The sequence below is a fragment of the Ptychodera flava genome, chromosome 6, assembly GCF_041260155.1.
Source record: "Ptychodera flava strain L36383 chromosome 6, AS_Pfla_20210202, whole genome shotgun sequence".
Classification (NCBI taxonomy): Eukaryota; Metazoa; Hemichordata; class Enteropneusta; family Ptychoderidae; genus Ptychodera; species Ptychodera flava.
Genome location: NC_091933.1, coordinates 41,973,630 through 41,998,074, shown reverse-complemented (window position 1 = coordinate 41,998,074; position 24,445 = coordinate 41,973,630). Strand labels below are relative to the sequence as shown.

Here is a 24,445-nt window from a genome sequence, read left to right as displayed (position 1 = left end):
TTAGTTCCAATCGTGTTCATGATGACTCAATTAAAATTTTGTAGTTTCAGACACGACTAATTTTTACAATTGCATTCGTTGAGAATTTTTCTACCAAAAAACAAAACTAACGAATACTCCAAACAATTTTTGTGAAAACTAAGCATGAACACGTGAATTTACAGGCAAAGCATTTGTCACACGACATTGAAACTCACCGTGACTTCCAGTCCTTTCTCTTGGCTGTCACCTCTAGGTCTTTCTGGTGGACTACACGTCAATTGATTCCAGGCCAGAGACGTCACCTCGCAGAATTCGTCACCAATTTTCACAATTACATCAACCTCATTCGATGCAAGATTCAAGTTTTCACCCTGAAGACAAAATATGACAGGGATATTGACTGCCGCAGCTTTGGAATACCGTTACCAGATACGAGATAACTTTATTGCCATTATGTCGTTTTGTTATGTACATGTACATTAGGAAATTGTCTTGCTGTCGTCACACAAAACAGTACAACATCGAGTATTAACTAAAAAACATTAAAACCGAAAATAAAACCAAAAACGTAATACCGAGGAGGCAAGAGTAAACATTCAAAAGTCGGTTATAGTAATCACCAATAGTTGAAATGATCTTAAACTACACGTAAGTTTTTTGCTTCATTGTCGACATGACAAATGGGTAATGACGATGTTTGTTCTGAAGTGATATACTTGTGCAAATAACACTGAATCTCTCACTTTAGTATGGATTACAAACACTGTTACAGCTCTTCAATCTACCAGTGACACAGAATTTATCTTCGACGACGTATGAAGCTTTCAATCGTCAAGCTTAAGCTACACCTAAGATCTGATTATTAGCCCTACAAACCAAGTCGAATGTTGCACTCTTTATCAAAATCAGTTGTGCATATCTCAGTATAGACTGGAAACCTCCGGAGCAGGGTCTTTCTTGTCTGTGACTCCATGAACTTGGAATTCCTATCATGTGACTTTTAACAAGCCAATACTGTGAACAGTTCCGAGCATAAATCAAAGCTACATCTGCTCTTCTATGCATATACTGTACTCTGACTTATTATTTATTATTATTATTATTATTGTTTATTTCAGATAAATAATCCATATACAAAAAACAGAAAAATAAAAAGTAAATGACAGAAAAGGAGTTAAAAAATCCAATTACACCAGTTTTTCCATAATTTACTACATGTGAAAATGGAAAAATTCAGAACTGCTGAAATAAGGGGGTTATCAGAGATATGCAATCTACTGAGAAAACCCACTGACTTTTTTTGTAAACAGTTCGTCAAACGTTAAAATCGATAAGGTAACAAACAAAAGGCTGTTACTTTGCACATGATTGTATGTGAAACCTGTCAATTTACGATAAACCTGATAATTAAGCTTTTCTCATTGTCTTAAAAACATTTACAGAAAAATTAGACCAAAGATACGTACAATAAGGGACATCACGGAAAACAGTAAACAGGTGATTTTTAACTGAAAGCGATGCAAATTTAAAATCTCGAATAAGAGCATTGCCTCTCGCATAAAACAGGCGAGTCTGAGCTTGGATGTCATCGTCATCTTTTAGGTCAGAAGTTATATAGGTGTCCAAGGTACTTATACACATAAACATAGTTAAGCATTCTATTATTCAAATATATCGGAGCTTGTCGCAGCTTCCTTACATTCGGTTGTATTAGCATACATACAGTTTTTTTTTCATTAAAAAGAGTATTGAGCATTCATTTCCATAATGACCACAAGCGTTTACTAACATTTGCTGCCCGTAAGAACCGGTGGAAAAAATAACAAGGTCATCTGCGTATATCAGATGATTGATCTTAAAGTCACCAATGAGACAACCATACGGTAGAGAAGCAAGTGATTTGCTAAAATTATCTAAATAAACAGTGAAGAGTATCGGCGATGTAATGCCTCCCTGTTTAACCCCATTTATTCAATGGAATGGTTCAGAAAGGCACCCATTCCACCTGATAACAAAGTCCTGAAGTCTGTAAAGGTATGACAGTAATCTAATCAGATATGGGTGTACGCCTCTAGTTGAAAGTTGTTCAAGTAAAATGTCATGTCTAACGTAATCAAACGCCTTAGAGGCGTCCATGAAAGTAACAAACACAGGGATATTATGTTTTTTATAATAGTTGAGAGTCTCTTTCAAGATAACAATTGACATGTCTGTCACGTACTATGATTAGGCTTGAAGCCGAACTGATTGTCGGTGGTTATGAGAGAATCCGTACAGCGGTGCAACCAAACTCTTTCAAGAATTTTAGATAAAGTTGTCACAACAGCAATGGGTCGATAAATTGACTTATCACAAATGTCACCTCCCCTGTCTTTAGGAATCGGAACCAAAACAGTGTTCATGAGATGTTTCGGAACAATACCATGAATAAACATGGAGAGAAGCAAAGTGCTAATAAGATGCAAATCTTTGAAGATGCATACTTCAGGTGTTCCGCTGTAACTCCATCCATACCAGAGGAGGCACCTGTTTTAAGATCACTAATTAATTCAGAAATTTCACTGTGATGCACAATCATGTCTTCAGAGAACTGAATATTGGGGAAGGCAGGTGTACAATCTGTACCAGTATTTGTCAGAATAGTCTCGTAGTGGTGCTTCCACATTTTTACAACCTCATCATCACCATGACAACCATCAACAGATGACGGTGCAGGTGGTTTACCTTTACGTTTGGCTATTTCTTTCCAGTAGGCTGTTGAGTTGTTGTCTAAACTTTGAGCTAAAGCATTTGCACGAAGCTCATTCTCCATTCGTTTGCAATATGCAAGCTGCCGTTTAAAATGTGCTCTTGATTTGCGCATCAAGTCAAAAAAGGGACCATATTTTTGGGAGCCATTATCCTTCCATAAAATAAAATCTGTACGAGCTTTTTCATAATGCTGTTTAACTAAATCATTCCACCCTGGAACAACGTGTTTGGTCATAGACCCTAAAAAAGGGTCTATGGTTTGGTTGGTCCGAAACCTTGGGGGATTGTCTTGTCAGCAGCTTCTAAAAGTGCACATGTTATGTCATTATAAAAAGTGTCAATGAGGTCATTATGAATACAACAGTATGGATCTTTACATGCTAAGGCCGTTATCGGAATATCGATACGGGACAAAAGTTTATCACAAAGTACCTGATAATGTGTTACCTGAGTACTGGACGCTTTGCTCCAACATGTTTTTTGACTACGTGTTTGTTTCGTGTTATTTAAGTCTGGTAACATGGCAATCTTAAGCGAAAATAGAACAGGAAAATGATCAGAAGCAATGATGTCATAATGAACTCTGACTGACTGCAAGATATTGTTCACTGACTTGGTACAAATGATGTGATCCAGCCAGCTACGGGCCATGCAGGAATCACTTAAGTATGTAAATGTGTTAGAAGGTAAACGCTCAACATCAGCAAGGACGAGATTATTATCATTGATAAAGCTGTTTAGGAAAGCATATTCGTTCTGACCTCTATCCGGGTCAGCATTAAAATCGCCGGCCACAAGACAATAACAGGTGTCTAATATATCAATTGTCTCCTGTAACAGGCCAAGAATTCTTTGAAATTCGTCAACATCAGAGTTCGCAGTTGGAAAGTACACGTTGAAAATAACTAAATCAGGTTGGTTTTCCATTTGAATGCGAATACCTATTGTACGATTTTCAGATTCTACGCTTCGATTGAAATATGCTTGCTTGAATTATTGATTGCATGATCGCATGCATTAAAACTACTTTCTTGCACAAAACTACATTATCGACAATATTTTACGACAAAGCCGCCAAAAACGGGGCCATTCAAGAAGATTCAAGCGCGAAGACTACGAATTCTCCGAAATAAATAATGTATACATGCTCTTTGTACAATGTTTTTCCTTTAATTGGGCACATTTTTCTAAATAATTGTTTGTAGTCATATCGCATTTTTGCAATGGCCAGTTGTGTAATAGTGCGCCATTGTATACAATCTGCACTGACCAATCGTCGAACATGATATCAGTTTTATGAGTTATCCTACCAAATATGACTTTTCATGATTATTTGAATGTACTGTTTCAACGTTGTATTCAACGTTGTATTTCACCGTTCCTTTGATAAACAGCTGCCGGGGAAAATTATTTCGATCCCACAAGTTTGAATTTTCGCCATGTAACCAATATTACAGTAGAATTGTTTATAAGCTTGAACACGGGAAACTTGTTTATGCAAAACGATTAAGCAGTTTAAAAAGCATTGAAGCCACATAAATTCGTTCGAATTTTTGTTCTCGTTCCATTCAGCTTAATTATTAGTTTGTTTCCCCTTGTATGCCTGACAATGTGATTTGGTCGACGACCATTGACATTTTAATGAAACCTTTCGAAGAATTTTTTAAATGGCAATAGAAGTGATTAAATGATTAAGGCAGAGCTATGAACCAGATGTTATGCAATGTTATGTATGTGAAAGCAATTTGCTTATGTGTAATATGAATGTCAAATTACAGGAAAACGTTTAAAGCTCTGCCTCTAAGTGAGGGATCTCTAAGTCTCACTGTTTGCTTTTCTACCTGCACAACTTCAAACAGAGTATACTCACAGCAATCACAAGAGGCTCTTTGCCAGCACCAGCATAAACTTTGACTCCATCTTCAAAATCTATGTATTTAGGATTGGGGTAATAGAAATATGGTTCTAAACTGTCCTTGAGGTGAGTTGTATTGGCAACACTGTCCATGATGAAGCCAAAATCACACTCATAAGGCTCTTCAGCAGTAGGTTGGATGCCACTGGCAGACACATCTGGAGTGTAACATTCCATCAGTGTTGAGGATTTCAAATTGCATCCCTGAAAGTTTGAACACAGAACGTTCTATTATTGAAGAGGTCCATACCATTTTATCTTCTCTGACAACTTTGTGTAGAATTAACAAACTCAATCAGCACTGTTATTGTCATTATCAATCTTCAAGCTTTTCACACATTGCATTTGTCGATGTCTGTATCATTTATGATCTAGTTGGTCATTGTCTAGACATTCTTTCATATCATATTTACAGAGTGATTTACCTTGATTGATATATACTTACCGCGTCGTAATATCTGCCTTTAATATACACCCTCATTATTCTTGTTTGTACAATGTCAAGGTTTCCTCCTGTGACTTCAATCTTACTGCCACCTCTGCAATGAAGAGGACATGAAAATATGATATCAAGATGAGCTATGACCAACAAAGGCTTGTTTTGTCGGCAGATGCTTTTGGTCAGAAAAGGTGTAAAATAAACTGAGAATAGTTGAACATCTTTTGCACAGAGGGGACTGCACTTACAAAGTGTATATCTTCACATACATGTACAGAGTGAGCTTGACTTTAAGACAGTATGCACCTCGGGGAAAGATATTCGGACTCTCACATGTTTACAATTCTGTTTTGATCTATCACTAGTTAAGGCTTATTTTAAAACTCTTGGAGTAACATAAGTTTCACTGTCTCACTTTTTCAAAGATGGAAAATTTTATTTTCCCCATTAAGTTAATACAGAGATGGCAGCCATTTTGAATATCAGATATCAGTAGATGTTAGGTAATTTGTTTCACCAGTACAAAAGTTTGCTTGGTTACCCCTGATTTTTATTCTTGATTTAGTAAGAGAACTGTTGAAAGTTTCATTGAGGAAAGTCTTAGGCAAAAGTTTAAGTTTTCAACTTTCAGGCTCGAGGCGCATACTACCTATAAAGCGCTTGAGGTACTTTTCAGGCCTGTAAAGGTATTGTGGTCTTTGTATAGCACCACAAAAAAGTTGAAATGAAGAGAGTTTAGCAGCTGGCACTTTGATATCTATCAGATATGACAATGAACTAGATAAAGTCTGACGAGAGACAATTATGTTGAAGGTATGCTGCAACATTTATAACCAAAGGACTTCTACTCCGATAATGGGAACATTTTTACCAGCAAATGAAAACGGTTTTACTGTATTAACAAAAAAGCTGAATTGGCATTGGACACCTTGTCACTTGTATTTATTAACCCTTTCACCCCCATTTCCCTGTCAAGAGGTCCAACTTTGCCATAGAATACAATAGGATTGGTTCAAACCACTGGGGTGAAAGGGCTGAGTATTCACTTTTCCAAAAGTGTAATAGGAGTGTCATGCATAGTGACATTGATTGGCTTTGCATATGGGACAGTACAGCATCAACATCTTTACCTGACAAAGGCTTCATATCTTGACAACTGTTGTATCACTGGGTCTGCCATGTACCGATAGATTGCATCAGTGTTAGTTTTGGCCACGCCATCAAACGTTACTGTAACTCCACCACTTGGAAAACTTGAATCTGATGCCGATGTGACACATGTAATTGCATCAAAGGACGACCTGTCAAAAAGGAATATCATCATACAAAGTATTGGAGGGGAGAACAGAGAGCAGGTTTAGCTATCCTTGAAATCTTAAATCCCTGTAGTTGTACTAAACCATTGTACGTACCACTTATTGCACATTATAGCTCCTTGAGAGTAATTTTTTGAAACAACTTTCGGTTTCATGTGCTGTGTCACGTCAACTGTAAAGATTTCACTTATGAAAGACAAAAATAACTCTCTCTGGCAATGATTTATCACACATGACACCAGACCTATCAGATGCCATGTACATTAAAACTAAATGTACATGAACAAAATGGAACCCTTTAAGTCTCAAATGCTAGTCATATCAAATGAAAACTTTATCATGTCATTTTCGTCAAATTACTGGTAACAAGTCATCGTTGATGACACAGTCCCCACTTGTTAATGGGTCCTAAGAGAGGATAGAGTCCTCTTCATTAGGTTTGTGATAAAATACTTTGGAACAAATTCGCTTGATACATGTCTAAGTTGTAGTTCAGGACATGAAAAAATCGTAATAAAATGGCCACATGGCGGCCATATTGGATCGTATCACAAAACAAATCAATGTGCATATGTATGACATAGGTCAATGTCCTTGTACCAACTTTGAATCAAATCGGTTGAGATATGCCTGAGTTATGGCTTTGTACATGAAAAAATCATAACAAATGGCCGCACAGCAGCCATATTGGATTGTATCACAAAACAAATTAAAGTGCATATGTATGACATTGGTCAATCTCCTTGTACCAACTTTGAATAAATTCGCTTGATACATGTCAGAGTTATGGTTCTTGACATGAAAAAACGTAATAAAATGGCCACACGGCGGCCATATTGGATCATATCACAAAACAAATCAATGTGCATATGTATGACGTAGGTCAATGTCCTTGTACCAAGTTTGAATAAAATCGGTTGAGATATGCCTGAGTTATGGCTCTGTACATGAAAAAATCGTAACAAAATGGCCGCACGGCGGCCATATTGGATCATATCACAAAAATTGACGTGCATATCTATGACATTGGTCAATGTCATTGTACCAAGTTTGAATAAAATTAGTTGAAACATGCCTGAGTAATGGCTCTGTACATGAAAAAATCGTAATAAAATGGGCGCCTGGCAGCCATATTGGATTGTATCACAAAACAAATTGAAGTGCATTTGTCTGACATAGGTCAATGTCCTTGTACCAACTTTGAATAAAATCGGTTGAAACATGCCTGAGTAATGGCTCAGTACATGAAAAAATCGTAATAAAATGGCCGCCTGGCAGCCATATTGGATCGTATCACAAAACAAATCGACGTGCATCTGTATGACATATGAAGTAATCCTTGTACCAAGTTTAAATGAAATCGCTCCAGGCATCTCTGAGATATCTGCGTGAACGGACGGACGCACGGACGCACGCACAGACGTACGGACATGACCAAACCTACAAGTCCCCCCGGACGGTGTCCGTGGGGACTAACAAGCATGTCTACATGTTTGCACACCTTGCAGATAACTTTGCTGTTACTTTGTCCACTTACTCGGTTATATGGCATGGATATTCTGCCACAGTTGCTGTAATAACACTTCCTGCATTCAGATTTTCTCCAGATATCGTCACTATGGTTCCACCAGATTGCGGACCTTTCACGGGAGTGAGACCATCAATTTTGGACACCTATAAAACAGCAGGTATGGTCACAGTTGTGAAAACTCTCTCTGCCAGAACAAGTCAGAATTTTTCAGTTTCGGAACATGTCCCCATCATTGACAAGGATGTCCTGAGACATTACAATCACAGGAGAGCAACAATTTATTAATCAGGGATTGAATGAGTGAACCATATAGAGATTGCACGATACTGAATGGCAATGCTGCTCAAGATGATCACTGTGATATGAGTACTTAAAATTCTTGGACGGGAGTATTAAGTTGACATGACTGTGATCAACATTATGTGGAAAATAATATATTATGAGTGACACACATTTCATGGTATTACTTTACGTAATTTATAATTTTAGACATAAAGATGAAACAGTGATATGCACTGTCACCAGATAAACTAAGTGGTTTCAAAAATGTTTGACCAAGGCAATAAGTGTGGCTAAAACTTACTACATAACTGAAGTCTTCAGTGGAAGTACCAGTGTAAGTGACTTGATCTCCTGTGTCTCCAATTGTAATCTGGACCTTCCCAGAATTCTCTGAATCACTAGGACTGGTCACACACTGAACCCTGCAATTAAAATTAAGGGAGTGCTGCACCTTACACTGCGTATTGTGCTCAAAAATAATTTTTTCGCAAACATCCGTTCAATTTTAATTAATGTGTGAACCCAAGATTAAAATATTGGTTGGGTTCACCTTTAAGCTTGTCAAGCAGTTGTAAGTTGTAAGATACAGAAGTTTTAATTTATGCAAATGTATGCAAATTACTCTATTTCCTGGCTTCTTTTTCCTCCCAATTCTAGATTTCCAAAGAATTTAACTCCACTGTGGCTGGATCAATTTTTTTGAAATGTTCACATTGTGTTCTTTAAATGCTACAAAACAAAATAATTATTTTGTTTGGCAATAAAGTTCTTACATTTTGAATAACAGGCATTTTAATTTTGCTAATCACGATTTTAATCACTTTTTTGAGTGTCAGTCTTTCAACTCTTGCCATTTTAGAATGAGGATAGATAATGCAGAATAAAATAGTCATTTTTTGCTACATATGCTCTTCTTTCAAGTGAAATATTACATTTCAGAAAATAGCGTCGTTTAATTTTTATCACTAATACAAAAATTGAGGTTTTTTACCCAAAATATACACCCAATTCATTCTTCTGGTGAACGACCACTATCATACTAAACTTAAGAGTCTCTGCCTTTTGAAAATATATAGTATGAGTGGGTTTCATTGTCATCTAGAATGAGAATATTGCTTTGAAAGATATTTGTCTTGGCAACATGCAGCTGCCCCTTAAGGTGACAGAGTGCAAAAAATTAGTTTAAAGCTTCCTTAAAGTGGTCTGGAGTGGATTGTGATGTTCTGGAAATCTTCCCATGGGAAACATTTTGTAATATGAAAGAAAGGCAAAAAAATTAGACGTAACAAAGAATTCCAGTGTATATTTGAATTTAAATGTTGCACGAAAGTATTGTTAATCTTCCAAAAATATCAAAAAGGTTCAAGAGCTTCAATTTCGGATAATTTAGGTAACATACAACTTACTGCTGAGCTATTTTGTATCCACTAGGTACTGGAGTACATGGAAAGCCAACAACGGTGACTTCTTTCACATTGGATGCATTCTTGCCAAGGTTATAGCCCCTGATTGTCAGAGTGGTACCACCTTCTATAGGTCCAGCCATTGGCTTCATCTGAAACAAAATATGCATAAAAGTAGTATTTCACCTGATCATACTTGTAGCAACATTCTGTTTCAAAACAAAGCTTGTGTATTTCTTAATTCACATTGAATCCTTAGATAAGACACACAAGGTCCTAACCCTGACATCACATTTTTTAACCTTTACTCAGAACACATTATTCATGCCTACATATCTGTACTTAAAGCAAATATTTATATCTTTAGGCATCATGTAATATCTGGATATGCATACATTCAATGCGTTCAGTTTTCCGTTGTGTCTCCCACCACTTCTTGACTGGACTTGATTAAAGTCACCAGACTTTATTGTCACACGTCTGCACATTGAAGCCACTCACAAACTTAAATTCAGACTAAAGAACGTGTAATTGGTTACTGAACATGATAGACTTCATTGCTATTTTTCTGCAATATCATTTCTACAAGTGCAGCTGATGTTTTCTGATGATACTCTAGGCTACTTAACCACAACAGGCTACATCATCCTACCTAATCTACCTGTACCAAAACTTTTTTAATTTATATAAATGACCTCCCTAATTCATCTGACTACTTTGATTTTCGATTGTTTGCGGATGGTTGAATCTTTTTCAGACATATGTGAGTCACACGAAATGAATATATCTCTCACAAGTATAAAACCATTTGAGAGATGTAACCTATTAGTGTGATGCAAATAGGCTCGCTATAAATATTAAGAAAACCACCTATGTAATTTTTATTATTATTATTATTATTATTATTATTATTATTATTATTATTATTATTATTATTGTTTATTTCAGATATAATAATCCATATACAAAAACAGAAAAATAAAAAGTAAATGACAGAAAAGGAGTTAAAAAATCCAATTACACCAGTTTTTCCATAATTTACTATATGTGAAAATATATATGAAAAATTCAGAACTGCTGAAATAAGGGGGTTATCAGGGATGTGCAGTCTACTGAAAAAACCCACTGACTTTTTTCTAAATAGTTCGTCAAATGTTAAAAGCGATAGGTTAACAAACGAAAGGCTGTTACTTTGCACAAAAGTGTACTTAAAACGTGTCAATTTACGATAAGCCTGATAGAATGCTTTTCCCATTTTCTTAAACACGTTCACAGAGACACTAGACCAAAGTTACGTACAATAAAGGACATCGCAGAAAACAGTAAACAGGTGATTTTTAACTGAAAGCGATGCAAATTTCAAGTCTCGAATAAGACCATCGACTCTCGCATAAAACAGGCTAGTCTGAGCTTGAATGTCATCGTCATCTTTTAAATCAGAAGTTATAACGTGTCCAAGGTACTTATACACATAAACATAGTTAAGCATTCTATTATTCAAATATATCGGAGCTTGTCGCAGCTTCCTTACATTCGGTTGTATTAACATACATACAGTTTTTTTCTCATTAAAGAGTATTGAGCATTCGTTGCCATAATGACCACAAGCGTTTACTAACATTTGCTGCCCGTAAGAACCGGTGGTTCTTCCAACAGAAACGTAAATTAGTGTATTTACAGGATGACATTACTGTAAAAAGTGTGCCTTTAAATCAGTCTAATCAAACATCATTTGTTGGTGTAAATATAGACGAAAATCGAACGAGGAAACAGAACACTACCAAGGTTAATGCACTAATTAGAACGAAAGTGGAAATCCTATTTAGATTAAGAAATTTCTTACCGCAAAACGTATTAGTGTTCCTTTATAAATCGTTAGTTCAACCGTACATTGCATATGGTTTGGAAGTATGGGGAAATACGTATTCATCCCATCTCAATCAAATTCCTTTCACTCAGAAAATATGTATGCGAACGATGACTTTCTCTGGATTCAGAGAGCCGTCATCACCTTTATTCTATCAATTACGCATTTTAGACGTTTATAAGCTTTATAAGCTGCTTGTTGGTAACTTTGTGTTTGATTTACATCATCAAAATGTAGTTCATCCCATGACAGATTATTTTCAAGTTGTGAATCATTGTTATGACACCCGTCAAAAATTAGAGATCATTTTTTAAGGTCAGTCGGCAATTTAATACACGGGTGTTCAATTGTGGAATTCATTGTCTAATGTAATCAAAGCACATACTTCCAGGTGTAGCTTCACAAAAGTACTGACACTGTATCTGTTACAGGAATATCTTACTATGATCTAATTAAGTAACAATAGTCGTTATGTAATTTAGTAAATGATTGTTAAAGCAATTACGCAAAGGCGTAATACCTCGGAATATGAACATTGTTTTAAAGGAGTACTCTGGTATCAAACGTTCTCTCATGCATATACATACAAAAATGCATAATTTTTGTATAACAGCGCACGTGTTTATCTTTCCAATGTGAATTTCGTAAATGGGCCAGGCTCGACTAGCGTAAAGCTATATTTCTGCACCTGCCTTATATGGCGCGTGAAGTGTATTATTCTTCACACCATGGTAATAAAATTAATCATAAAAATGAAAATTAAAATACCTCAGAGATGGTTGGGTCTGGACATATCTTGTCCCTGGTTAACCAATGAGTAACTTGACTACATTTACTGACAACAGTACATTTCTGTTCTTCATCACGACTTTCGCACCAACCACACTCGTACTTGAGATCTGCTTGATGACAAACTCCACAGTTGGATCTTCCGACATCACACTTGTATAGATTCACTAAAATAGTAAACAGAACAATTACTTGCAGTTTTGAATATGTGCCTTGGTTTTCTTTGTCAGAAATCAAACCTTAAACCATGAAAGTACATCTCTAGGAGTAAGTTCCATGATATATTTAACGGTGGGAGACTACGTACATAGATATGAAACTTTTGAAATGCCATGTGATAAGGTTGCCTCCTTAATATGTGTAATAGTAGTGGTTAAATTGTAATTTGAACAACATACATGTTTTACTGCATACATGTATTAACTTTTAACCGAGAGGAAGAGTCATTTGCAACTCCAATAATGAAAGATCTAGGATGGAACATCTATGCTGGCACTTTTAAATTTTACTCAGATGCATCCTGCGTGGTAGGTGTTTAAGTAAGTCACTGGTTTCATAGCTTCGAAGAGGCTTCAGTACTTTACCTTGTACATTATCAGGATTGTCAACATCAAAACCACTTTTCCATCTCAGCTTAAGAGGTACTAACATATTGCTTACTTCTTGGGCATACACATACTGAAAGATAAAGAAGATGTTGTTACACTGTTGGCCTTGACTTTGAAGTTGACCAGCAACTATACAACCATCACTCATTGTGTGATTGTAGAGAACACTGCTTGTCATGTGACCAGTTCCAGAGATTAACTCTATTATGATATGTGAGATGGGACTATGGACGCCCTGTGTGTACTAAATTCGTAATATACTGTGAGACAGAAGTAGCAGCTCAGTGTATGTACCGTACTCGTCTAAGTATAACCCACTGCTCGTTATAAGCACCTCCACTATCTTCAGAGGAGTTTTGAAAATACTGTACATCCGTGTACAAGCTCCTACCCCAGTTTAGGTCGAATGTGGAAAGATTAGGAGAGTATAATGGGTCGTTACAGTTGGTAAACTTACTTTCCAGGTCAAAGAATCTATTAAAAAGATGTTAAAACAATGGAACATTGAAGTTCCTGTGACAGTATCATAAGGAAAATGGCATGTTTTTCCTCTGTTATCTGAATAGAATAGTCCTACTCCAAGGTCACATTCCCAATTGTTTACTTTAATTCACATCAATGGTGTTAATTTGTATCCTCTAAACAAGCAACTTCATTTTTGAAGTAATTGTCCCTTCATCCGTGAAGATTTTTTTCCTGCTATTTTGCAGTTTTCACAAGATACAGACTGTTTGATATTGGAAAGATGAGTTGCTTTTCTGTACAGACTATAAATGCTCACAATTCACATTTCGCTGTTGATCGGCAGGATACATAACGTCTTTGTTCCAAGTTTACTTTTTATTTCAAGAAATGATTAAGTGGAAATTTCACAAAATTGTCACCACTGTCTCCGGGGATTGTATAATTAAGATTTGAAGTAGAGATATAAAATATTATGTAGGTTGAGCTCTGAAATCATCGCTAAACATTAACATGCATTGAAGGACCAACAGCTGTAACTTTTGATATTGAAATAAAAACTATTAGCCTTTCAAACAAAACCTGTTGTGTACAATTGCAAACATAATCGTTGATAAATTAATTCTCATTGGGACTAAAATTCACTCATAATTAACAACATTGGACATCGACATAGTACAAAATGTGTTTACAAGCTGACCACTGGGCACTTCAACATAATTTTAAGAGTGGAGCAAGAAAATATACGGGAAAAATACGATGTGACTTACCTTTGAACTTTGACATCTGACAGTCTGTTCATCAACTCTCTGTCCATCCACAACAACTTCAACTCCTTCGATGATGAGCACGCATTGATAACCGCTCTGACCACTCTGTTCAAATAACACAGATTTCACAAACCATGGTTTGGACTCTATTATGATATGTACCTTCTTTGAATGTACTGAATATTGATATGCCACTGCATCTAAGCTGACAATGACAATGTGACAAGGTATGCTTACTAGTGTCTCTACAGATAAACCGTGACTCATTCTTTGTAAGTACTAGGTTTATGACCGCCGGGCGATAACTCTTAGAAAGTGACTGTGTAGTGGTGTGGATATACTCTATTCTCTTCATAATTCAAAAGTTTCATATAAATATAGTAAAATACTCTTGAAATGCTACTGCACAAATGGAAGGAACAAAATTTGCAAAAAAAAAAACCAAACAAAAAAACATCAAGTATAGGTGTTGTATTAAAACAATGGATTATTATCATTAAAACAGCTATGAACTTACTGTGGCTGTTGGAAAATTCTTCCCTTTTACTTGGTATTCCTGGTCCACATCCACAGGAATCAAAATGTCATCTCCAGCCGTGATCTGGGGACACCTGTCGGAACTGCCTTCAGCATTCTGGAAAATCAAAACATTGACATGTGGTGTTTGTTATTTAAGAGCCAGTGTGATACAACCAATTCTCACTCACCAACTAGATGAATTTACTGTTTTCAATTACACACATTCTTTAAAAGTTGCGCCACAGAATCTGAAAAACAGTACTGCATTTCATGTTTGTCCTAACCATCTCATTCAATACGCCTTACGATATCTTCTGCTACCCTCTTCTCGTAAATGATTTAAAAGACAAAAAGTTTAAACTATCCTTTCCTTGCAATTCTTGTTTTCTAGATAAACACTGGGCAAGGGTGTCTCAAATCCTACTCATGCTGTTTTTGGAAGTGGCTCTTCATGTTGAAGTTCTGTTCTACTACTCTCATAGCAATACTTACGGCATTTCCTTGCACAACGCCATCATTCCTACATGTCGTGGTGTCCTTGGAACATTTATTTTCAAAAATACACCAATCACAGCCATAGCTATTGTTGGTACAAGCCATACAGGTCTTGAAAGACTCGCATTCGTAGAAATCAAAATCCACACTGACAAAATTGACATCGGTTTCATCTGCCAGAAGGGATAATTTCACTCGAACAAACCCTTGAAGATCAGAAAAAATAGTGTATTCAAGATCAAATCACCATTAAAACATAATTTACATAGATGATACTTTGACTAACAAGTGGTATGAAGAATACTGAAAAAACCCCAAATGAATGATATCTGCCGATTGAGGGCGCTATTTAACCAAAACAAGTACAAGTTAGATTGAAGCACAAGACGCATTGTAATTTTAACGCATTCACAGTTATGTAGATTTGTTTTATTTGTGACTATGTTGAAAAAAATTTATCTTTTTCAAAAAAAAAAAAAGGACGCGGTCAGCCTTGTAAGACTTGAAGGAGAATGCATCCTGAATACATTTATATGATGATCTTTGTAATTAAATGATTGATTTTTTGTTTTTTCAGACAAGTTGCATTGTAATTTTAACGCATTCACAGTTATGTAAATTTGTTTCATTTGCGATTTTGTTGAAATAAATTTATCCTTTTCGAAAAAAAAAACAAGTTAGATTGAAGCAGGTTGAGACAATATACAAAGCAAATGGGGAGAGCTTGCAAATGTTGATACCAGAAAAGTATTTCAATTTAATGTAGTACGATTAACCAAACAGTAAAATAATTTTCAGAGGTCCATATATCTTTCTTTCATGAATTTGACTTTGTTTGTGTACCGTCTATTTACTGTCTGTTCTGTGCTGTTTTGTGTCTATGTTTACAACTATTGTCTTACAAATTTTGACCTAGTGTTATTGGATTATGGATTGGTATGATTGCGATTATTTTTCTACCAAGGAGGGCAATAAACTCAAACATGAAACCATTGTTTAAATTTCTTGTACTGAAGGGTAAATGTTGAAATGTGAACATCTGATCATGGAAAGGCTTTTCTATAAACACAGCCAAGGGAAGAGGTCTGCAAGTTACAGCAGACTGTGGTTCATCACTGTATTGTGCATAGTGGTTTTGGCCACGAGAACGGTGAGTGAGTATTTCAACAAGACTTGTAACAGATTTATTAACATAATAGATAGGGGAAACAATTTGTTTAAAAGTTTATCAAATGTCTCACCTCTGTCTCCGGGCGCTGGCACATTTGTCGGGGATGGTGTTGAACATGTCAGTTCACTGCCATTTTGTTCTTTTTTAACAGCTGCTGTACTTCCAATGTTAGCAAATACACATCTGAATGCGCCACTGGTTTCTGGTAGACTGGTGACAGTAAGAGTCAACTAAAACAATAAAATACAGAAAAGATAGTGTTTAATCCTTCTATCTAATTGTTGAAATAAGAATTGACAGAACAAACAAATTTAACTTACTGTTTCAAGCTGTCCTATTTCGACGCTTGCTGGCAACACAACAATACTTGGGCAAGCAACTAGATTACCAATCCACCTATTGGAGTTATCATCATTGGAACCTGCGCACTCTGCTTTCCTGCTGCACCTATAAATACAAAGTAAAACTAATCAATTACCAAGTGAGGGCGACATGACACTCAACACCTCTAATGAGCATATTTATTGGCCATGCCGTAGTAAAATGCTCAGTTGTTGTGCATAATGCTTTGGTTTACAGCATATCACTATTGCGACACATCATGACATCACTGACTACTCAAAGTACACAATCGTGTCAAGGAATAGATGTGTGCTCCTTACAGACTTTCCATACTCCCAAAAGAATCCTCCACAAATAAAATGCTTACTTGTTTTCTAGTGAACACCATCCACAGTAAGGGTCTCCTACTCCCTTGATAGCAGTGCAGTCCTCACAGTTTGTGTACTGCTCAGAGTTTTCAACCGGTACCTTGGTGATCTTAATCAATATGACAATTGCAAAGTGCATTATTTATTCTAACTTTAATAAACTTTGGATTTTGTTTTGATCAACTTTTGGACTAGATGTAACTATGAAGATGGACAGAGCGTTTGCGATCCTAAATGAGGTGATGGAACGTGTCTGTTTTGGTTCAGGGGAGCTATGAATTCAAAAGAGCAACATTTGATCTTTGAGCCCTTCAGTGTTGGACTGATCTGTTTCAACTTTGCGAAAGACGCGACTCTCCTGCTTGGTTGGAAGAGGGCACGGGGAATTGCATGTTAATAGTGATATGATGAGAAGAGAGGTGACTACAGCTTGCACACGTCCCTCAAACCAAAATATACGAGATCGGCGAATCGATGTAGAAATAGGGCTGATCACATTCTGTCAACAATCTAGATCAGACAACATGTTGTTTTCGTATACGTTCACTTTATTTACTGTAAATCGAGACCGACTTTAAAATACAGGTCCCTTGATGACCGTCGTTCAAAGTTGGCAACTAAATGTTTTACTTTTTGTTGAACACACCGTGTCCTCAAGAATTAAAGCCTGCATAATTTATCATTTTTCACTGAGAGGCACATAAAACTATGTCGAGTACACGTCTGGTTGCCATGAAATAGAAGACGATTAGAAAAATCAATATTTCCATTAGAAGCACTTTGCAACAAATTACGCTCTCACCTGTCTTTTACTCATGACGTAGATAAAGTTCTTCTGATTATCAAACACCAATCCATTCTGTACAATCTCAGGGTTGTCTCTGACTACAGTGATGGCTTCATACTCTGTAGCTGATGTACCACTCGTAACTTTCATCTGTGAAGATGGAAAATAGACAACATGTATTACCAACATGACAAACATATATAGGCTACAGTCTGCCCACTTCATGGTATTTGTCCGACAGTTTGAAGCTTTATGGGAATGCTGTTCTAGTACAAATATTGCTCTTCACAATTTCGACATTGTATTAAGGGACTGGTCAGTTTCTTCGGCCTGGGGGTGGGGGGGGGGCGGTGGATTGTCTTTTGCCGACGTCAAAAAGTGGCTGACCCCCCTATTCCAAATTTTGAAAACAGGGTGACCCCCCTATTCCAAATTTTGAAAACAGGGTGACCCCCCCCCCCGCACGCGTCAACTGTAATATGTAATAATATAATACTGTATATATATATATATATATATATATATATATATATATATATATATATATATATATATATATATATATATATATATATGTTATATTTTACATACATTTATATTTTAAGTCATTCTGTGTTTTAATGAAATTGTTGGCATGTCAGTTGTAAGATAGGAATTTCAAAGTGTCAATCTTAAAGTTTGAATACAGTACATTTTGAATGAGCTGTGAATGTATTTCACACTTTCTATGCTCAACCAGATGTCCTGAACTGTTGTACAGAAATGGATGTCAATCATTAATATCAAACAGGAAAAAGCAGTAAATCAAAAACTTTGATGGGTGTTAAGACTTGCCAGCCATCCAATTAAATCTCCTGAGGAACAATAGAGAGGCATTTTAGCCAAATCTGATGTGTGCAGAGTCTGAGATGACCTTTTCTTGTAAAATTGATATTTGTGCATGTTGCTTTCTCATACTGAATTCTCATAGAGAGAACAGAAAAGTATCAGGAATTTGTCATGCTTTTCATATGAAATGCAGATTTCATAATAGTACACTTTCACTTAGCAAACATCAAGATATCTCTGGCATATATCTCTGATTTATTAAAGTATGGCGCCCGAAGGGCGCGAAGAAAAATATGAAACATCCTGATATCTCTGATATATATGTCTTGTATATTAAAGTAATGCACAGGAAGGGTGTGCTGAAAAATGTCTGATATAGTAAAGTAATGCGCTTGAAGAGCACGCTGAAAAATATTGAACATACATATATCTCTGATATATGTATGCCTGATATGTTAAAGTTGGGCGTGCTGAAATATGTCTGATTATTAAAGTTACGCGCCCGAAGGGCGCGCCGAAAAATGCAACTGGATGAAATTTGTGGCTGACACGATGCATTTTAGGCAATGATGAGCCTGTGTCGAAATTCAAAAACACACTGACCCCCCTATTGGGCATTTCAAAAACATGGTGACCCCCCTATCACCAAAGTCAAAAACGGGTGACCCCCATAATCCACCGCCCCCCCAGGATTCATGGGGGGGGGTCACCCTGTTTTTGACTTTGGTGATAGGGGGGTCACCATGTTTTTTAAATGCCCAATGGGGGGGGGGGGTCAGTGTGTTTTTGAATTTCGACACAGGCTCATCATTGCCTAAGGGACTGGTCAGTTTCTTCGGCCTGGGGGGGGGGGGGGCGGTGGATTATTTTTTGCCGACGTCAAAAAGTGGCTGACCCCCCCTATTCCAAATTTTGAAAACAGGGTGACCCCCCCTATTCCAAATTTCGAAAACAGGGTGACCCCCCCCTGGGGCGCGACATAGGTAAAATAAAAGGTGGACATAACGTCATATATATATATATATATATATATTATATATATATATATATATATATATTATATATATATATATATATATATATATATATATATATATAATATATATATATGTAAAATAAAAGGTGGACATGTCGTCATATATATATATATATATATATATATATATATAAATAAATATATATATATATATATATATATATATATATATATATATATATATATATATATATATATATATATATATATATATATATATATATATATATAATATATGTATGTATTATATTTTACATTTTACATACCGGTATATTTATATTTTAAATAGTCATTCTATGTTTTAATGAAATTGTTGACATGTCAGTTGTAAGATAGGACTTTCAAAGTGTCAATCTTAAAGTTTGAATACAATACATTTTGAATGAGCTGTATTTTGAATGAGCTGTGAATGTATTTCACACACTTTCTATGCTTAACCAGATGTCCTGAACTGTTGTACAGAAATGGATGTCAATCATTAATATCAAGAGGAAAAAGCAGTGAATCAAAAACTTTGATGGGTGTTAAGACTTGCCAACCATCCAATTAGATTTCCTGAGGAGCCATAGAGAGCTTTTTTAGCCAAATCTGATGTGTACAGTGTCTGAGAGGATCTTTTCTTGTAACATTGAAACCATAAAAGCACAGCTAATAATGACAAAAACTGCCTTTTTTAACTGTTATTTTGTTCATAAAAAAGCATCTTTCTACAGAAAACCTGTGAAACAAAGGAAAATAATTGTATCAATGAGAAGGAAAGATATCTTGTCATTTTTCTATCTCTAAAATAAGTCACTGTATCAAATATATATATTGTGAAATATTTGTGCAAGTTGCTTTCTCATACTGAATTCTCATAGAGAGAACAGAATTTGTCATCCTTTTCATATGAAATGCAGATTTCATAATGGTACACTTTCACTTAGCAAACATCAAGATATCTCTGATTTATTCAAGTATGGCGCCCGAAGGGCGCGCCGAAAAATATGAAACATCCTGATATCTCTGAATATATGCCTGGTATATTAAAGTCATGCACCTGAAGGGCATGCTGAAAAATGTCTGATATATTAAAGTAATGCGCTTGAAGAGCACGCTGAAAAATATTGAACATACAGATATCTCTGATGTATGTATGCTTGATATGTTAAAGTTGGGCGTGCTGAAAAATATGACTGATTATTATAGTTACGCGCCCGAAGGGCGCGCCGAAAAATACAACTGAATGATGAAATTTGTGGCTGACACTAGCATTTTAGGCAATGATGAGCCTGTGTCAAAATTCAAAAACACACTGACCCCCCCTATTGGGCATTTCAAAAACATGGTGACCCCCTATCACCAAAGTCAAAAACAGGTGACCCCCCCCCCCCCATGAATCCACCGGCCCCCCCCCCAGGCTGAAGAAACTGACCAGTCCCTAAAATGCATCGTGTCAGCCACAAATTTCATCCAGTTGCATTTTTCGGCGCGCCCTTCGGGCGCGTAACTTTAATAATCAGACATATTTTCAGCACGCCCAACCTTAACATATCAGGCATACGATATCAGAGATATATGTATGTTCAATATTTTTCAGCGTGCTCTTCAAGCGCATTACTTTAATATATCAGACATTTTTCAGCACACCCTTCCTGTGCATTACTTTAATATACAAGACATATATATCAGAGATATCAGGATGTTTCATATTTTTCTTCGCGCCCTTCGGGCGCCATACTTTAATAAATCAGAGATATATGCCAGAGATATCTTGATGTTTGCTAAGTGAAAGTGTACTATTATGAAATCTGCATTTCATATGAAAAGCATGACAAATTCCTGATACTTTTCTGTTCTCTCTATGAGAATTCAGTATGAGAAAGCAACATGCACAAATATCAATGTTACAGAAAAGGTCATCTCAAACTCTGCACACATCAGATTTACATTCAGAATACATTCACAGCTCATTCAAAATGTACTGTATTCAAACTTTAAGATTGACACTTTGAAATTCCTATCTTACAACTGACATGCCAACAATTTCATTAAAACACAGAATGACTTAAAATAAATGTATGTAAAATATAACATATATATATATATATATATATATATATATATATATATATATATATATATTACAGTATTATATATATATATATATATATATATATATATATATATATATATATATATATATATATATATATATATATATTACAGTATTATATTATTACATATTACAGTTGTCGCGTGCGGGGGGGGTCACCCTGTTTTCAAAATTTGGAATAGGGGGGGTCACCCTGTTTTCAAAATTTGGAATAGGGGGGTCAGCCACTTTTTGACGTCGGCAAAAGATAATCCACCGGCCCCCCCCCCCCCAGGCCGAAGAAACTGACCAGTCCCTTAGTTTCTCGAAAATCCTAAATTTAATTTTCCCCGTAGAGTTAACACAGGTGTGGCGGCCATTTTGGATTTCAAGTATCGGTAAATCTTGGCTTATTTGTTTCTCTAGTTTCAAAATTTGCGCGGTGACCCCTGATTTTTATTCTTAATTTTAAAATTTTGAAAGATTCCTTGAGGAAAGTTTGAGCAAAAGTTTAAGTCTTTCAATTTCGAGCCAGATACTACCTTAATCACATCGTAGTAAACGACTTGTGTATGCATATATAATATCACACAAGTGCACAAAGCAACTCTGTCTAACCTTCTTCAATTGCCCACTGTTATCCCCGGTGAACATAACAGTGTGTGATAGATGTGTTGTAGCTGCAACAGCTGTAACCCTTGACCCAGTCGTTGTGAAAGATGCAGTCTTAACAATGTCCAGTGAACCACAAGTCATCTTACCAAATGTCCGGCAATCACACATATTGTCACCAATAATATAATCCTGAAAGGATTTAAAGAGAAGTAAGCCTTTCTTGAGAACAAGACTATTGATGAAAAAGAAAGAAAATTTTGTCCTGCGATGTTTTTAAGTTGTACACATGTAACACGCGTCTCTTGCTCACCCCAAGTGAATCATTTTCTGTTCTGATGTTCAGAAAACAGCTCCTGTCGGTTAGCATTTTATTTTGTCAAGTGAGATTATTAGGAAAGTCAGCAACAATTGTTAGAAGCATGCAACATGCTGAAACAGGTCAATAGTGTACTAGTCCGCGAATTTCACTCAAAGGCTGGAGCAAATAAAGAAAATTGTAATATAATTTCCCATATGTACTGACATTTGTATGCTTTCGAACAAAGAGTTTCTGTCACAAACTGTGATTAATGCTATTGAAAGTCCTGGCTTACTTTGAGGAGATAACATGTACAAACACACCAAAATAGTAACTGATCCCCTGATGTGTTGACCACTAAAACCTTCAGCATTACAATTAGATACTATAGAGTATCATAAATTTAGTTTTCTACAATTACACAACCCGGTCCTCGCCATACACGTTTATGTTTTTATCATAGTCATGGACATACACTTGGCACATCGTAATTTGTGTAAATGTAAAACACTTAGAATATTGTAACTTGTGTAGATGTAAACTCTGTTTCTTACCAAAGTTCCAGTTCCACAGTCTATACCAATCTGCTGAGCTGACCAATCACATCCAGGTTGTTTGTCAGCATTGTTAGAACAGTCATTGATCCATTCCAAATACTTTTCACGAATTGTTTTGACAGGATAAATACATACTGCCGATTCATCTGTAGGGGTGCTTGAAGTTCCATCAGACTTTGCAAATGCCACTATCACAATTGTCTTATCATCTTGATTGTTCAATCCCAAGTCCTGTGAAAGATCAGTACCAGCCTGGGTTGCATATGCTGACTGTGCCAAGTTATATTCAGTTCCACTATTGCTTCTACACACCAGTGGAAGGTCAATGTAGGTTTCTTGGTACAGTGGACATGTTTGACAGATTTGGACAATTCTTGTGACAAATGGTCCACTGTCCCCAACTGGCTGTACTGCCACATAATACATGAAACCATTGCTAGAAAATCCATATACATATTCAATGTTGAAGTCTGGGTGGTTATTTAAATAATCATCATCTCCTCTAATGACTGCTGTATTCTGTAGGATTTCTGATGACAAAATTTCAAAAGCTTCATCATCATTTGCATCACGTACAGGAAGGACACGACTTGTAAGGGCTTCCCATCTGGTACGGGTAGCAGAAACGTCACTCCTTGCTACATACAAGACATCACTATCAGGTCCAGGGGCAATAAGACCAACTGTGGAAGCACTAGGACTTGCTGACGCTACCTGCCTTGCAAAGAATTCCTTTTCAATATCAAGTGTTTGTTTATTCCTGGTTTGACATGTTCCTTTGTACACACTTCCACATGTGATAACCCAGTCTCGCCTGGTATCCAAAACAAGGATTTTATTGACATTGTTTGTTGGAAACAATTCATCACAATCAGCATCATTAAAGTCAGGTGGGATACAGTCAGGCTTTGAGTTATCATCCTTAGGTCCTGTCACCACTTCTTGTTCAACCTCTAACTCACTGGATAACTTGTACAGTCTGTTGACTGACCCAATATACAGAGATCCTGTACTGTCTGTAATCATTCTTTGCAATGCTATTTCTTCTTTGCCTGGGTCAATTTTCTCTTCAAACTTAGGGTATTCTTCACACTGGCAAAAAGTTACCAATGCAAGGCACACAATAACTGTAATTTTTATGTCCATTGCGGTTGTGATGTTCAACTTTACACTTAAATGTCAATTCTGGATGATTGTTATTTACTCAAATCTCATTCCGAATCTCTGTTTCGCTGAATTT

General features: G+C 36.2%; 1 protein-coding gene and 1 long non-coding RNA gene across 2 annotated transcripts in view; one reads left to right on the top strand and one right to left on the bottom strand.

The window, feature by feature from the left end:
* LOC139135849 (uncharacterized) overlaps positions 1–1,046 on the top strand; it is a 10,419-nt gene extending 9,373 nt beyond the window's left edge. The window contains exon 2 of the long non-coding RNA XR_011553041.1: positions 236–1,046. This is a non-coding gene — a long non-coding RNA (uncharacterized lncRNA). The remainder of the gene's footprint in view (positions 1–235) is intronic.
* The window catches only part of LOC139135843 (plexin-A2-like), a 26,457-nt gene extending 2,012 nt beyond the window's left edge, over positions 1–24,445 (bottom strand). Inside the window, exons 1-18 of the mRNA XM_070703594.1 lie at positions 23,203–24,445; positions 22,354–22,539; positions 17,813–17,947; positions 17,010–17,119; positions 16,621–16,747; positions 16,371–16,530; positions 15,127–15,335; positions 14,633–14,749; positions 14,116–14,220; positions 12,860–12,953; positions 12,255–12,442; positions 9,623–9,771; positions 8,518–8,638; positions 7,941–8,077; positions 6,218–6,388; positions 5,094–5,187; positions 4,604–4,852; positions 198–353 (exon numbers count right to left, since the gene is read on the bottom strand). Coding sequence (XP_070559695.1) covers positions 198–353; positions 4,604–4,852; positions 5,094–5,187; positions 6,218–6,388; positions 7,941–8,077; positions 8,518–8,638; positions 9,623–9,771; positions 12,255–12,442; positions 12,860–12,953; positions 14,116–14,220; positions 14,633–14,749; positions 15,127–15,335; positions 16,371–16,530; positions 16,621–16,747; positions 17,010–17,119; positions 17,813–17,947; positions 22,354–22,539; positions 23,203–24,351 — 3,657 coding nt within the window. The 5' untranslated portion in view covers positions 24,352–24,445. The remainder of the gene's footprint in view (positions 1–197; positions 354–4,603; positions 4,853–5,093; positions 5,188–6,217; positions 6,389–7,940; positions 8,078–8,517; positions 8,639–9,622; positions 9,772–12,254; positions 12,443–12,859; positions 12,954–14,115; positions 14,221–14,632; positions 14,750–15,126; positions 15,336–16,370; positions 16,531–16,620; positions 16,748–17,009; positions 17,120–17,812; positions 17,948–22,353; positions 22,540–23,202) is intronic.